This window comes from Lithobates pipiens, unplaced genomic scaffold (genome assembly GCF_037356315.1).
Source record: "Lithobates pipiens isolate NorthernLeopardFrog02 unplaced genomic scaffold, aLitPip1_a1.2 Scaffold_1, whole genome shotgun sequence".
NCBI classification, from domain to species: Eukaryota; Metazoa; Chordata; class Amphibia; order Anura; family Ranidae; genus Lithobates; species Lithobates pipiens.
Window position 1 is genome coordinate 202,024,951 of NW_027507685.1, and position 15,602 is coordinate 202,040,552.

At 44.5% G+C, this 15,602-nt stretch overlaps 1 protein-coding gene across 4 annotated transcripts in view; it reads left to right on the forward strand.

Moving 5' to 3' along the window:
* The window catches only part of LOC143981923 (calpain-1 catalytic subunit-like), a 116,048-nt gene extending 100,932 nt beyond the window's left edge, over positions 1-15,116 (forward strand). For 3 of the 4 annotated variants that reach the window (XM_077480177.1, XM_077480184.1, XM_077480202.1), the window contains 3 exons: positions 6,612-6,728; positions 10,940-10,998; positions 14,813-15,116. In XM_077480177.1, coding sequence (XP_077336303.1) covers positions 6,612-6,728; positions 10,940-10,998; positions 14,813-14,869 — 233 coding nt within the window. In that variant the 3' untranslated portion in view covers positions 14,870-15,116. Of the gene's footprint in view, positions 1-6,611; positions 6,729-10,939; positions 10,999-14,704 lie in introns of all 4 variants that reach the window. The other variant, XM_077480192.1, reaches the window with a different exon arrangement.
* Positions 15,117-15,602: the final 486 nt, after the last annotated feature.

Here is a 15,602-nt window from a genome sequence, read left to right on the forward strand (position 1 = left end):
ATAAAAAATATTCAATAATGTAATCAAATCAAAAACACTGAAATTTGCTCAGTTGCAGAATTGTCACTGTCAATACTTTTCAGTATTTGATGACGGATCTCCCCACAAATTGCTATCTCTCAATTCTGCGAGTGATTCTAATTTATTATCGCTGTTTTCTAGCTGGTCTAAAATCATTTTTGATGTACAGTGACAGTTTTGGTTGCTATGGGCAATCTCCAGTTTCCAGGCATAAAGAACAGTTTTTATTATATAAAAGTGCATGCAGGGCACTGGGCAGACCACTAGGGACAACGGGGATGTGAAATATTTACATACAGCAATGTAATCTGTAAGATTACATTATACTGTATGTTTACTGTTTGTTTCACTTTTTGAATTTGGCGCCGATCTCCGTGCCCGTGCGTCGCAACGCTCGCAGGGCACGGAGATCGGCGGTGTGATGCATCGAGCGAGACACGGCTCGCTCGTACAGCGGGGAGACAACGCTGGATCCGAGGGAGAAGGTAAGTAAACCTCCTCCTGGATCCAGCGACGCTGTCCCGAGTCTGACTCGGGGATACCGCTTTTGGTATGAAAAATCCACCCCGAGTCAGACTCGGGAATACCGTCAGGGGGGTTAACCTGATACCCATTGTAGCCCCATAACAGGTAATAAGGATTCCACATCTGGCAGAATAATTTTAATAATTTTACTATCCTGTCTGTATAGAATTCCAGACTAGACTCTAAAGACAATGTTTGAGGCCGGGTTTACACTGGTGCGACACGACACTCGTCCTTCTTTGGATCCGACTTTGCCCTGCGACTTGAAGTCAGAGACGCGTCCGACTTCAATGAACGAGGATCTGACTTGGATCCCCGCCAATACCAGTCACTGTGTTTGGTATGAATCTTGAGGGGGAACGCCACACCAAATTTTAAATAAAAAGCCGGCATGGGTTCCCCCTCCAAGAGCATACCAGGTCCTTTGGTCTGGTATGGATTTTAAGGGGAACCCCTACACTGAAAAAACGTAGTGGAGGTCCCCCCAAAAGCCATACCAGACCCTTGTCCGAGCACACAGCCCTGGCCGGTTCGGAAAGGGGGTGGGGATGAGTGAGCGCCCCTTCCTCTGAACCGTACTAGGCCACATGCCCTGTGGCCCCCCCGTCCCAAAGCACCTTGTCCTCATGTTGATGAGGACAAGGGCCTCTTCCCGACAACCCTGAGCATTGGTTGTTGGGGTCTGGGGACGAGGGGGCTTATCGGAATCTGGGAGCCCCCTTTAAGAAGGGGGCCCCCAAATCCCGGCACTCCACCCTATGTGAATGAGTATGGGGTACCCCTACCCATTCCCCTGGGGAAAAAGGTGTAAATAAACAAAACACACTAGACCGTTTTTTAAAGTAATTTATTAGGCAGCTCCGGGGGTCTCTTATGACTTGGGGGGTCTCTTCCGACTTCTCTGCTCTCTGGCCTCTTCTCCCGCTCTCCGGTGTCTTCTGCTGGGCTCCTCCGCTATCTTCTGTTCTTTTGCTGCTCTTTTGCTAGCGTTGTCCCAGACTTCTCCGTCATCTTCTTCCCTCTGGTCTTCTTCCGACGTCACCACCCAGGGCATGATAAGGCGGTGACGTTATAAAGGGTGGGGTCACCAGATTACATCACCCGGTGACCACGCCCCATGCCTATATAAGTCGTTGCTCACCGTGCACACGGCATTACAGTGGGAGAGAGTGTTGAGTCAAAATCCGAAGACCAGAGGGAAGAAGACGTCAGAGAAGACCGGACCAATGCTAGCAAAAGAGCGGCAAAAGAGCAGAAGATAGCGGAGGAGCCTGGCAGAAGACACCGAAGAGCAGGAGAAGAGGTCGGAGAGAGCAGAGAAGTCAGAAGAGACCCCCGGAGCTGCCTAATAAATTACTTTACTTATTAAAGGGGGCATCCGGATTCCGATAAACCACCGCCCACATACCCCGACAACCAAAGACCAGGGTTGTCAGGAAGAGGCCCTTGTCCTCATCAACATGCACCCACCCCCACGTTGAGGGCATTCAGCCTAGTACGGTTCAGGAGGGGGTGCTCGCTCGACCCCACCCCCTTTCCTGACCGTCCGGGCTGCGTGCTCGGATAAGAGTCTGGTATGGATTTTTGTGGCGTAGGAAGTTCAGTTACCCTTAAAATACATATCAGTCCGAAGGGCCTGGTATGCTCTTGGAGGGGGAACCCATGACATTTTTTTATTTAAAATTTGGTGTGGAGTTCCCCATCAAGATCATCAGAGCACAAGTCGCATGCCAAAGTCGGATCAGGCAAGACGGCGATCCAATTTTGATCCGAATTCAATGATATTCAATAGGCTGAAGTATGATCAAAGTCGGACCGACTTGTGTCGGAACAGTTAAGACGGCTCCCATAGGCAAACATTGATTTTCACACGTCATGCGTCATGAGCTCCCATTGTCGGAGCATTTGTCGCACCAGTGTAAACCCGGCAGCTTGAGGAAGAGGAATGAATGAGGAGTGTTACTGCCCCCTATGCCCCTCACATAGAAGTTACCAATAAATCAATTGCTTTTATTATAACTTGAATCCTGTGCTCCTGTTCTACTTTTATTTGCTCTCCATAAAGGATTGGGCTCGGATTACGGTACATGTTGGGGAACCTCTAGGTGTGATTGAGTAGTTCAAGGCCATCTTAACCACTTGCTTACTGGGAACTTAAACCCCCTTCCTAACCAGACCATTTTTCAGCTTTCAGTGCTCACATTTTGAATGACAATTAGTCATGAAACATTGACCTTTTTTTCCCCACACAAATAGAGCTATCTTTTGGTGGTATTTGATCACCTCTGGGTTTTTTATTTTTTGCGCTATAAATGAAAGACTGAAAATTTGGTAAAAAAAAAGCATTTTTCTTTGTTTCTGTTATAACATTTAGCAAATTAGTAATTTTTCTTCATATATTTTGGCCAAAGTGTATACTGCTACATATCTTTGAAAATAACCCAAATCAGTGTAAATTATTTGGTGTTTGTGAAAGTTATAGCGTCTACAAGCTAAAGTGGCAATCATTGAAAATTGATCACACCTGATGTACTGACGGCCCATCATTTCTTGAGACCAACAAGCCAGGAAAGTACAAATACCCCCCCAAATCACCCATTTTTAGAAAGTAGACAGTCCAAGGTATTAAAGTGGTTGTAAACCCTTACAAACCACTTTGACCTACAGGTAAGCCTAGATTGAGGCTTACCTGTAGGTCCAAGAAATATCTCCTAAACCTATACGGTTTAGGAGATATTTACAAAAAGACAGGCACCGTGCAGGCGCACTGAGCCGGCCACAGATCACTGCGATATGCCTCTCGTGTTGGCTCCCGTGCGCATGCGCGAGAGTGACATCATCGCGGCTCCATCAAATCACAGCCCAGGAGCAACGAGACGCGGATGTCACTCCGGGATACATGGCAGCGGCGAAGACGAAGATGGGGGACCGCTTCGGGGGCTTCGTTCTCAGGTAAGTTATTCATAATAAGCTAGTATGCTATGCATACTATCTCATTGTGCCTTTGCCTTGCAGGTTGCCTTTTTTTTTTTAATAGCCATTACTTCCTCTTTAAGAGGCATGGTAAGTTTTTGAAGATGTATTTTTTTTCCCACAGTTCTTTGCAAAATTAAGATTTTATTTTAACGGGTAATTTTTCTCACACAGCATATGCATATCACAAATTACACTCTAAAACACATTCTGCTACTCCTCCTGAGTATGGCGATACCAAATGTGTGAGACTTTTACACAGCCTGGCCACATACAAAGGCTCAACACACAGGGAGCACCGTCAGGTATTCTAGGAGCATAAATTACACATCTAATTTCTAGATTACCTCTACCACTTCTGAAGGTCCTGGGGCACCAGGACAATGTAAACGCCCAAAAAATGACCCCATTTTGGAAAGTAAACATCCCAGCATATATTCTATGAGGCATTATGAGTCTTTTGAACATGCCATTTTTTCCACAAGTTTTTGGGAAATGTGTAAAGAAAATAAATGCTTTTTTTGTTTTTACACAAAGTCAATTTATAAGATATTTTTAACACATAGCATGTACATAGCAGAAATTACACCCCAAAATATATTCTGCTACTCTTCTTGAGTATGGCGATACCACATGTGTGATTTTTTTTTTACAGCCTGGCCACATACAGAGGCCCAACATATGCAGGGAGCACCGACAGGTGTTCTAAGGGCATACATTTCAAATTTAATTTGACTATGCATTACACATTTGTGAGGCACCGTAGTGGCATGGATGTGGCACGGATGAGCACTGATGTGGCATGGATGTGGCGCAGATGAAAACTGATGTAACATGGATGTGGCAAGGATTAAAACTGATGTGGAATGGATAAGCACTGATGTGACACGGATGAGTACTGATGTGGCATGGATGTGGCACAGATGTGGCATGGATTTGGCATGGATGAGAACTGATGTGACACGGATGAGTACTGATGTGGCACAGATGTGGCATGCACTTGGCATGGATGAGCACTGATGTGGCATGGATGAGTACTGATGTGGCATGGATAGTGGCATTGATGTGGCATGGATTTGCCATGGATGAGAACTTATGTGACACGGATGAGCACTGATGTGGCATGGATGTGGCACGGATGATCACTGATGTGGCATGAATGTGGCATGGATGATCACTGATGTGGCACGGATGATCAGTGATGTGGCACAGATGAGCATGGATGAGCCATGGATGGGGATAGGTGAGCATGAATGAGCCATGGATGGGGATGGATGAGCCATGGATGGGGATGGATGAGCCATGGATGGGGATGGATGAGCCATGGATGAAGCACGGATGGAGCATGGATGGAACACAGATGGATAGATGAGCCATGGATGGAGCACGGATGGAGATATTTACCTTAACAGCAGCCAGTGACGTCACAGGTGCATGCACACTGCGCTTTGTGACGCGGCTGTGACTCCTGCGCACATGCGTAGGGTGACATCATTGCAGCACGGCCATTCATATGGCTGAAGCCCATAAACCCAGAAGGAAGACCAGGCCTTATTACAGGCTTACCGTTTAGGAGATCTTTACTGTAGCAGCAGCCGGTGGCATCACTGTGTCATTCCTTCAAATTTCTGTGCCGCCACGGTGACTTCTGCAGCCATTACTATAGGTGAAGAAGGAAGTGCCCTGACCAGTGACAGTGCACCGCTGGAGGGCTTTGGTTTTAGTCACCGTATTTATCGGCGTATAACACGCACTTTTTTCCCCTTAAAAGCAGGGGAAAATCACGGATGCGTGTTATATGCCGATTCCCCCGCAGTTCTGAGCCTCTGGGCGGCTTTCAGCCATCTTCGGCTCTTCAAGGCGGCTTTCGCCCGCCTTCGGCCATTATCGGCGGTTTTCGCCTGCCTTCGGCCGTTCTCAGCAGCTTTCAGCTGCCTTCTGCCGTTTTCAGCAGCTTTCGGCCATTCTCGGCAGCTTTTGGCTCTTCACGCCGGCTTCCGGCTGCCTTCGGCCGTTCTCGGTGGCCCGAAAGCTGCCGAGAATGGCTGAAGGTGGCTGAAAGCTGCCGAGAAGAGCCAAGGGCGGCTGGAGGCGGCATTTTTAAAAAATAAAAAAGAGGCAAATAAAATAGACAAGGCAGCAATGGTGGACAAGGCTGCATAAGGCTGCAATGGTGGACAAGGCTGCATATGGCTGCAATGGTGGACAAGGCTGCATAATGCTGCAATGGTGGACAAGGCTGCAAAGGTGAACAAGGCTGCATAAGGCTGCAATGGTGGACAAGGCTGCATAAGGCTGCATGACAAGGCTGCAATGATGGACAAGGCTGCATGACAAGGCTGCAATGGTGGACAAGGCTGCAGATGACACTGACAAGGCTGCAGATGACACTGACAAGGCTGCAGATGGACACTGATGGGCATATAAATAAGTTTTTTTTTTCCTTAAACTTCCCTCCTAAAAGTTTTTATGCTTAAAATTCCCTCCTAAACTAGGGGTGCGTGTTATACGCCGGCGCGTGTTATACGCCGATAAATACGGTAAGTCAATGATTATGTACTAGTATGCTGTGCTGTGCATACTAGCAGAGGGGCCCATTTTTTTTCTTTACTTTTTGCGGTTTACTACCACTTTAAGGGATTTCCCTGGTAATGAGAGACAGTTTACAAACCTATCCTTTAAAAGTATCCATCTGTTTTAAAAAATGTATAATAAAAATACTCCATCTGCTTTTTTTAAAATGTTTGCATTCTACCAACCTACTCATTGGTGCCAGACTCGGTAATTTGACTGAGAAGCTAAATTAGCATACAGCATGAGTCAGAGAATGTGCTTATTATGGGAGAGTGCAGACTTATATAATACACATCAAGCAGTCAAAAATAGCCCTGTATAATAAATCATATATAACTTGTAATATATGCCTACCATGATCGATTCAGCGCCTCCTTGTTTTCATTTGTTTCATAAACTAGGTAGAAATCTTTTTTTTTTTACCGCTGTATGTAAGTATGCCTTAGTGTTTAAGGATTATTTATGGTAAAGGAAAACATTATACAGTACATTTTTTTTTTTTTTCTTTTATCACACAGGCCTCCCAGTAGATGATTTCTTAGTAAGGCTTGTCCAATTAGGATATGGGGACCCCGCTGGCTTTCTCAACTATCATCATTTCATCTGCTGTCTCCTAAAATTTCAAAGTCTCACCGGTGAGTCTCAAAAGTTTGGTTAGTAGACTAAAATAGAACTCTAGCATAACCTTATTTCGCATGGGATGTAACTCACAGCTGCAGTAAAAGTCCTGTACAAAGCAATGACAGGCTGAAAGCTGCGGGTGTTCAGATGTAATTGAACTCTGAGCAATTACGTTGCACTTAGAGACAGATAATTGCTGTTAGCCCTTGTACACACGGTCGGAGAATCTGTCGGAATGAGTCTTATCGGACCGTGTCGTCAGATAATCCGACTGTGTGTGGTATGCATCGGACTGATTCCGTCCGAATCTCCGTCCGACCCAATTTTCCAACATGTTGGAAATATTTCCCGACCAACTGGGCCGGACGGACCTAATCCGATCATGTGCAGAGCATTTTCATCGGACCAAGTGCCACGCATGCTCAGATCAAATTCCTACATCAAAGCTATTGGCTACTAGCCTGAATGTAGTCCCATCGTAACGAAATTACGTCATCACGTTCTGAAAGATCGGATTTTTCGCCAACTTGGCCCGACCGTGTGTATGCAACAGTTTCGGACACAATCCGTCGGACTAAATCCGACGGGCAAAATCCGACGGATTTGGTTGGCAAAATCTCCGACCATGTGTACGTGGGCTTAGACATAAGTCCCCGATCACATCTTGGCTTTCCGAATCACGGACAAAATCCTGTACCTGATCGCAGTTTTTCTACGATTCGTTGGGCGACATTCGCTGTAAAATCGCACAAACAGAATGGCGAATCTCCTGTCGCCCAAAAGAAGTGCAAGAACTTCTTTCAGGCTACAGGCATCTGGCGATCTGTGGCAAAACTGCGTCACAATCTGGGTGATATTGGAAAGGAGGGGGATCCCATGGACATTCTGTAATTTTCTGATATTTCAAATTGTTGGCAGCATCACGCGATTCTGCCCACAATTTGGAATGCCAAGATGTGAATGGAGCCTAAACAGCTTGCTTCAACGAGTGATCATCTGTCCCTAATTGCAAGTAATCGCCCCATGTGCAATTACTTCTTAACACTTATGCAGCTGCTGTCAGCCGGTCATTGATTTGTACAGACTGAGTGGTCACAACTATCCGCATTCACTTCTGGATCCAGATGCAGGAACAGTAGATTCCTGATGCAGCTGTAGGTAAAATCCTTTGTGAATGAGGCCTAACAGTTAAATGGATTGTCCACCTAAAGGTAATATTTTAGTTATGGTTTGAGCCTGGTGGTCTGCATCATCCCCCGACTACTTATGTCTAGGATACTTCAGCAAGATCTCCTTGCTACAATGTCAAACTCTATTCCTGTCTTGGATTTAAAGAGTATAGCCAAATGTTTTTTTTTTTTACGTTTTGGATAGGGAAGGGAAGGATTATAATACCCCTGTCAGTTTTATATTGTTGTCTTAGTGACTCTGTCTGTAGGCAGGTCTGTCTATATGTTTAGTTAGCACTCTGTTACACAGGACAGGGGGAAAGGGTTAATGATTTGCGTCCTTTCCCAATGGGAAAAGGTCCAGATCCTGGGGGGGTGGGGGGAACTTGCTGGGACCTGTGGTCCACTCTGGAACACTGATCGGCTGGAACACCCCTAGAGCATGGACTTCTCTATTCGAGCATTTCCAAGTATGGACTTTTCCCAAAGTAGCTTCACCGGTGCAGGTAACCTAGGGCAGCCACAGTTCGATTTAGTTGGGAGAAAGACATTATTGCATGCTATACATGTCATGCCAAGTTTACAGTAAAAGTTGAATCAACTGCTTAGAACCTGGCTAGAAGTTATTCAAGGGGTGCATGTGGGGTCTAGGCATATTCCTAAAGAACCTGGACCCAAAATAGCAATATGGGGCATGTGTAACATCATTACAACAAAGGTTCATTCAACAAGACAAGGAGGAAGAAGTAGTTGCCATGAGTAATCGTGAGGAAGAACAGCAACCAGTTGTCCTGGGCATTGGTGAGCACGCCTTCAGGCCAAGTGTTGTCCCATATGTAAGGGTTAGTGACCCAGTTAATTCCCTGTGTGGCAGCACGCAGGTAAAATCACCTGGTTGTATTCAGGATGGGAAATATGTGTGTCCTAGATTCAGGCTTTATGCAGACTTTTACAATTAGAGGGTAAGAGTTAATGAGCCCAGCTGAAGTAAGTGGGCTCATTAAGACCTCTACAAAAAACCCCAGCATGCATAGGGAGATGCTCCATCCTGGAACCAGTTTTGTGTGTATAGACTGGGGAGTCTGAGATCTGTTCTGTGCGGTGAGTTAACGCCTGTGTGGCAAACCCCTACAATAGAGACAGGGACTGGGGCAGCACAAGGCTGCACCCAGTTGTTAGACAGGGAGTCTACGTGTGTAGTTAGAGGTCAAGCTGACCAGGATTTATTTTCTTGTTTTATTTTGTTTGGCTGTTATATGTATCACTGCATGTAGCCTAAATAAACCGGACCTTTTGTTTTTTGCACCTACACCGCTGTCTGCTGTGCCTGACTTTGTGTTGTGAACCCATCCAGGGGGTCACACACACCCGCTACCGAGCGAACCCCCTCACACCTGTCATAGCCTAAAGAACCCCGGGGGAAGACAACTCAGAGTAGTTGGCATGGGTACACCGGCCGTACATCTCCACACCTTTCTCTACTCGCACACCTCCACAATGGTTAGATTTACGCTCTTTTTGTCCTTGTGACCCTGTCACTAAGGGTAGAAAATTATGAAATTGTTCAGTGGGGACAACAGTTTTAACCATCTAAGAGGGTAATTCCCCTTAAAGCGGTAGTAAACCTGCTAATTTAGTTTTTTACCACCTGCAAAGCAAAAGGCATTATGAGCTAGTATGCACTGCATTCTAGCTCATTATGAAATACTTACCTTAGAACGAGGCCCCGACATCTGGCCCGATCCATGCCATGCTGACATGCTCCCTCGGCGTTTCTTCCGGGTATCGCGGCTCCGGCGCTGTGAGTGGCCGGAGCCGCAATATCGTCACTCCCGCGCATGCGCGTGGGAGATTTCATCCCGGCTGAGTCCGGCCACTGCCGGACTTTCAGCCGAGAATCCCCTTGTGCGCAGGCGCCGCTGCAGTCAGTGGCGCATACCGAGGGGAATATCTCCTAAACCATACAGGTTTAGGAGATATTTTTTTTACCTACAGGTAAGCCTTATTATAGGCTTTCCTGTAGGTAAAAGTTAAAAAAATTAGTATACAACCACTTTAACTTGTAGAGTTTTGTTATTACATCCTGTTCATTTTCAGGACAGGAAGTGATAATAAATCTATTTATTTTAGTTTTTGCTGTAAACACTATAAGATTATAAAAGACCTGGGATACATTTGGGTGCCCCGAGGAGAGTAGTAATGTAGTGCACAGGGTGCGCCTTGGCACACAGTGGGTTTGGCCAAATTTCTCTTGCTGACATTATCACCCCACCCTTCAGTTAAACTTGTCCTCAAACAGCAGCCCCCAGCTCCCGGACGGCAACAGATTTGTGTATGACTATCTTGGTTAGACATGTGCGATTAGTTTCTTACGAATCGAAAATTTGTACGAATTTCTGTAAATTCATACATTCAGGAGGATCTGAAATACGAATTGCTATATTTCTAAACTTTGTACGAAATAAGAAATTTCGTTTACGAATTTCGCATCTAAATTCCGTTAAAACGGAAACGTGGCTGGTGTTTTGTTGACCAATCAGAGGTTTTCTTCTGCTGCTGAGTGAGGGTTGGGAAAATTACCTTTTTTAATATGGGAGTGGGAGACTGGTACTGGTAGTCAATGGGAGATTCAGAATTGGACAAAATAAGAATTTTCGTTAATTATGATTATTTGTTATTATGAAATTAAAAACCCAGGAAGTCAGCACAGCACAGGGATGGTGGGAGCCCTTCATAATAATAAATTTGTCAAAACGAACGTTCGTAATTGTTACGAAGAGTTAACAAACCTAACGAAAATTTGTATTTCGTATGAATCCAAATTGAATTTCGGACACGAATTACGCAATACAAATTAATGGCTAATACGGAACTAAACAAATTTATTGACGGCACACATGACTGAAGCCCGGACACATGATTCAAAACCTGAACTGTCCGGGTGAATCCTGGACAGATGGCAACCCTAGTGGACAGACCCTTTGAACACACAGTTGATACTGCATATATTTCATGAAAGCTGTGCAGATATTCACCATTTTTTGTATATTCTACAGAGAAGTTCCAGGCTGCAGATCCCACAGGGACTGGCACGGTGACACTTAACTATCGTCAGGTAGGTATGCAGTAATACATACCACTAGCCATACTGTTCAACTTTCTCTTTACTTTGCACATGTTGTTTCTAATCAATCTGTACAAACAGTCCTAATATATATAATATATATAACTCTCTCTCCCTGCCCCATGCAACACGTAAGCATCTAACAACATTCATTCAGATGGGATGCTAATTGTACTGTTTTGCAATAAAAACAGGTATTTCATTTAGTTAAAGCAAATTGACCTGAATTATTCATATGTAAAAATATGACAACATAAGCCTGGAAAATATTCGAAATTCCCTTATTATATCTTAGATTCATGCATAAAGGAAGCATGTTTAAAATATTTGACATTCTCGTTTAAAGAGGTTAGAATGTGTAAAAATAACACTGTGTACTCATATGGGCAGAACTCTGTGGGCCATGTACATTATTGTTTTTCTTGTGCAGGTGATACGACAATGTAAGGCCCACTGAGTGTTTTGCCCCAGTGCATGAGACTCACAATTAGATGCGGGCGAATATCACAGGTGTATTGTCCAGCCCCACTGCCTGCAGCCTGTCAAACTCCATGAGATGCTGACAGCTGCTGCGGCTGGGCAGAGCTGGACAGTGCACTGAGTGCTACTAATGTTTAAGGCAGTATGCGCCCGGGGACAAATGCCCACAACGCGAGAAATACAGGTGCAACAAAATAAAATGTCTGCAAGATTTTAGTTAATTTTCCTTATAAAGCAGCCACAGCCTTCTCTGTGTGGAAGCAGCAGACTCTCTGTATACGTCTGACATACCCCCTCCTAGAGCTCTTCAATAAGCAAATCTCATGCTCCCTGCTGATTGGAAAGCAGGAGTTGTTGGGCCCTCCCACTGTAGCTGTCAGCCTGGGAGAGGAGAGAGCTGGGCGTTCACATGATTGGCGTTTTGGAATAAGGTACACAGCAACTTTTTTTTTTAAATCACACACACTGGGGAACTTTGCATTATCTAACAGAGGGGATTGGAGAGAATTTTTCAAGTGGCTTTACAACCACTTTAATGTTGAGCACACTGTGCATGCGCCAGTGAACTCACCTGTTGCTGCAACTGTGAGAATCTATTAAAACGGTGCAAGTTTAGGAGATATTCACTGTACATACACGCAAGTCTTATAAAATGACCTGTAGGTACAAGTAAAAGCGGAGTTTACTACTACTTTAAACCTTTCCTGTCACCTCCTGCCACCCCTTTAAGTAAATCCTAATGCTGGGAGGTGGAGTTCCTGATCATGTGACAACTGCAATTGGCTGTCACAGTAATCACATGATAAATTACCCTTTCCACCATTGACCCAACCCTTTCCATGACTCAGTCTGTGTGCTGGAAGCATGCACTGAGAGCATTCCTAGCACAGAACAGCACAGCCAGCATATACACCATATTGCCAAAAAGTATTGGGATGGTTGTCTTTACACGCACATGAACTTTAATGGCATCCCAGTCTTGATCCGTAGGGTTCAATATTGAGTTGCCCCACCCTTTGCGACTATAAAAGCTTCAACTCTTCTGCGAAGGCTGTACACATGGTTTGGTGGTGTGTCTTGGAATGTTTGATCATTCTTCCAGAAGCGCATTTGTGAGGTCAGGCACTGATGTTGGATTAGAAGGCCTGGCTCGCAGTCTCCACTCTAATTCACCCCAAAGGTGTTCTGTTGGGTTGAGGTCGGGACTCTGTGCAGGCCAATCAAGTTCCTCCACCCCAAACTTGCTCATCCATGTCTTTATGGACCTTGCTTTGTGCACCGGCCCAAATCATTTGTTGGAGGGGGGGTTATGGTGTGGGGTTGTTTTTCAGGGGTTGGGCTTGGCCCCTTAGTTCCAGTGAAGGGAACTCTTAAGGCATCAGCATACCAAGACATTTTGGACAATTTCATGCTCCCAACTTTGTGGGAACAGTTTGGGCATGGCCCCTTCCTGCTCCAACATGACTGCGCACCAGTGCACAAAGCAAGGTCCATAAAAACATGGATGAGTGATTTTGGGGTGGAGGAACTTGACTGGCCTGCGCAGAGTCCTGACCTCAACCCAATAGAACACCTTTGGGATAAATTAGAGCACAGACAGCGTGCCAGGCCTTCTTTTCCAACATTAGTGCCTGACCTGACAAATGCGCTTCCGGAGGAATGGTCAAACATTCCCATAGACACACTCCTAAACCTTGTGGACAGCCTTCCCAGAAGAGTTGAAGCTGTTATAGCTGCAAATGGTGGGCCAACTCAATATTGAACCCTATGGACCAATACTGGGATGCCATTAAAGTTCATATGCGTGTAAAGGCAGGTGTCCCAATACTATTGGTAATATAGTGTATGTGCCAGCCTGGCATTAAAACCCATTCACTGCACTAACATATTCACCAGCAGGACCTTTAACTGCCTCAGTTCTATTCAATTATGATATACTGGGAAGTAAACTCACGCAGGAACAAAAATTCTAACTTTTTAATGTTTCCTGGCAGACGCATGGGGTCACCAAGGTTCTTTTACAGAAAGGGTGTTTTTTTAAGATTGACTATTAAAAGTTAAAGTTAAAATTCCTGTACATTTTTGTTGTTGTTGTTGTCTGTGTCCCGCTGAGGAGATTTTCCCTTCCTGTCCTGAATACGTAACAGGAAATTTCTCCAAAATTTTTGAAATTCACATCCTAAATAGTTCCCATAGGAAACGGTATCCCCATTTTCGATGTTCCATCGTTTTGAATTTCTCATCATTAGATGTCTTGGTGACAGTGGTCCCCAGGACAGAAAGAGCTCTCAGGAGGAACCAGGCAGCAATCAGGCTTTCTGAAAGGTTCATCTAACCCTTCCTCACTTTATTCAAAAAAGGAAATACTTTTACAAACATCTTAAAGCGGTTCTGCACCTAAAAAAAAAATATTAAAAGCCAGCAGCTACTAATATTGCAGCTGCTGACTTTTAATAAATTGACACTTACCCTGTCCCAGGGTCCAGCGATGTCGGCGGCAGATGACGAGTGATCGCTCGTCTCTCTGCTGCCCCCGCCGCCATCCTCTGTCAGGGAATCGGGAAGTGAAGCGTTGTGGCTTCACTCCCCGGTTCCCTACTGCGCATGCGCGAGTCGCGCTGCGCGTCTCTTCTGGTCCCCGCTGTGTCCTGGGAACTGTGTGTTTCCCAGAACACAACGGGGGGGGGGGGGCATCTGCGGGGGTCTGCGGCGGTCTGTCCCGGAAGTGGGTGCAGATACCAGGTAACTGCACCCCCCTCCCCCCTGAAAGGTGCCGATTGTGGCACCGGAGGGGGCGGAGGGATCAGATTAGCGGAACTTCCACTTTAGGGTGGAGAACCGCTTTAAGCTAACAAGTTTTATACAACCAAAAGATAATGCTGTACAGTATATGTCATATATTTCATCTGCAGTGGCTACTACTGATGTGATCTCATATAGAAGGACCACATTGACTATGCATCATGAAGAAGCCATTGGTATCCCCATTTTCGATGTTCCATTGTTTTGAATTTCTAATTTTTAGATGTCTCGGTGACAGTGGTCCCTAGGACAAAAAGATCCCTCAGAAGGAACCAGGCAGCAATAATTTTTTCTGAAAGGGTCTAACTCTTTGTCGCTTTATTCAAAAAAGGAAATACTTTTACAAACATATTAAGCTATCAAGTTTTATACAACCAAAAGATAATTTTGTATATGTCATATATTTCGTCTGCAGTGGCTACAAATGGGTGCATACAGCTGATATGGTCTCATAGAGAAGGACCACATGGACTATGCAGCATGAAGAAGCCTTTGGTGATATATAAACATGTTTACTTTGCAGAATTTGAAAAGATGCATTGGAAAATCTCTGGAATTGCATTTCAATATCTGCCAATAAAAAATGGGATTTATATTGGAAATTTGGTCATCCTTAGACAATTTGAAGTGAATTCTGGCAAGATGGAGAAAAACGTCCTACCTCAAAAGCTCCTATTTCACAACCATGTTGTTATTTGTACCATATGCTGTTACAGTTTTGTTATTCATGGACTCTAAATTGTTATAACTAAATATTCAGCTATGTCAAATAAGCCAACTCTTTTCAATGTAATAAATATGATTTTAATGTAACAAACATGAATAAATATGGCTTTCTTTTTGTGTCCTATAGTCTGTTGAGTAGTTATAGTGTACTTTAACCACTTGACCTCCAGAAGGTTTTACCCCCTTCTTGACCAGGAAATTTTTTTATATTTAGCACTGTGCTACTTTAACTGGTAATTGTGTGGTCATGCAACACTGTATACAAATTCAATTTATATCATATCACATATATGGAGCTTTCTTTTGGTGGTATTTGATCACCACTGGATTTTTAATTATATAAACAAAAAAATACCAACATTTTTGAAAAACTAACAAACAATAAAACAATTTTCTTTATAAGTTTAGGCCAAAATGTATTCTGCTATATGTCTTTTGTAAAAACCAAACCATTTTTGGGGACACTGGTATAGTTCTGATCGTGATCAAGATAAAAATCCATACAGGCACTGTACTAGTAATGGCAGTGATCAGCAACCTATAGTGTGACTGTAATAGGGTGGTGGACAATCTAGCACTAACTGACA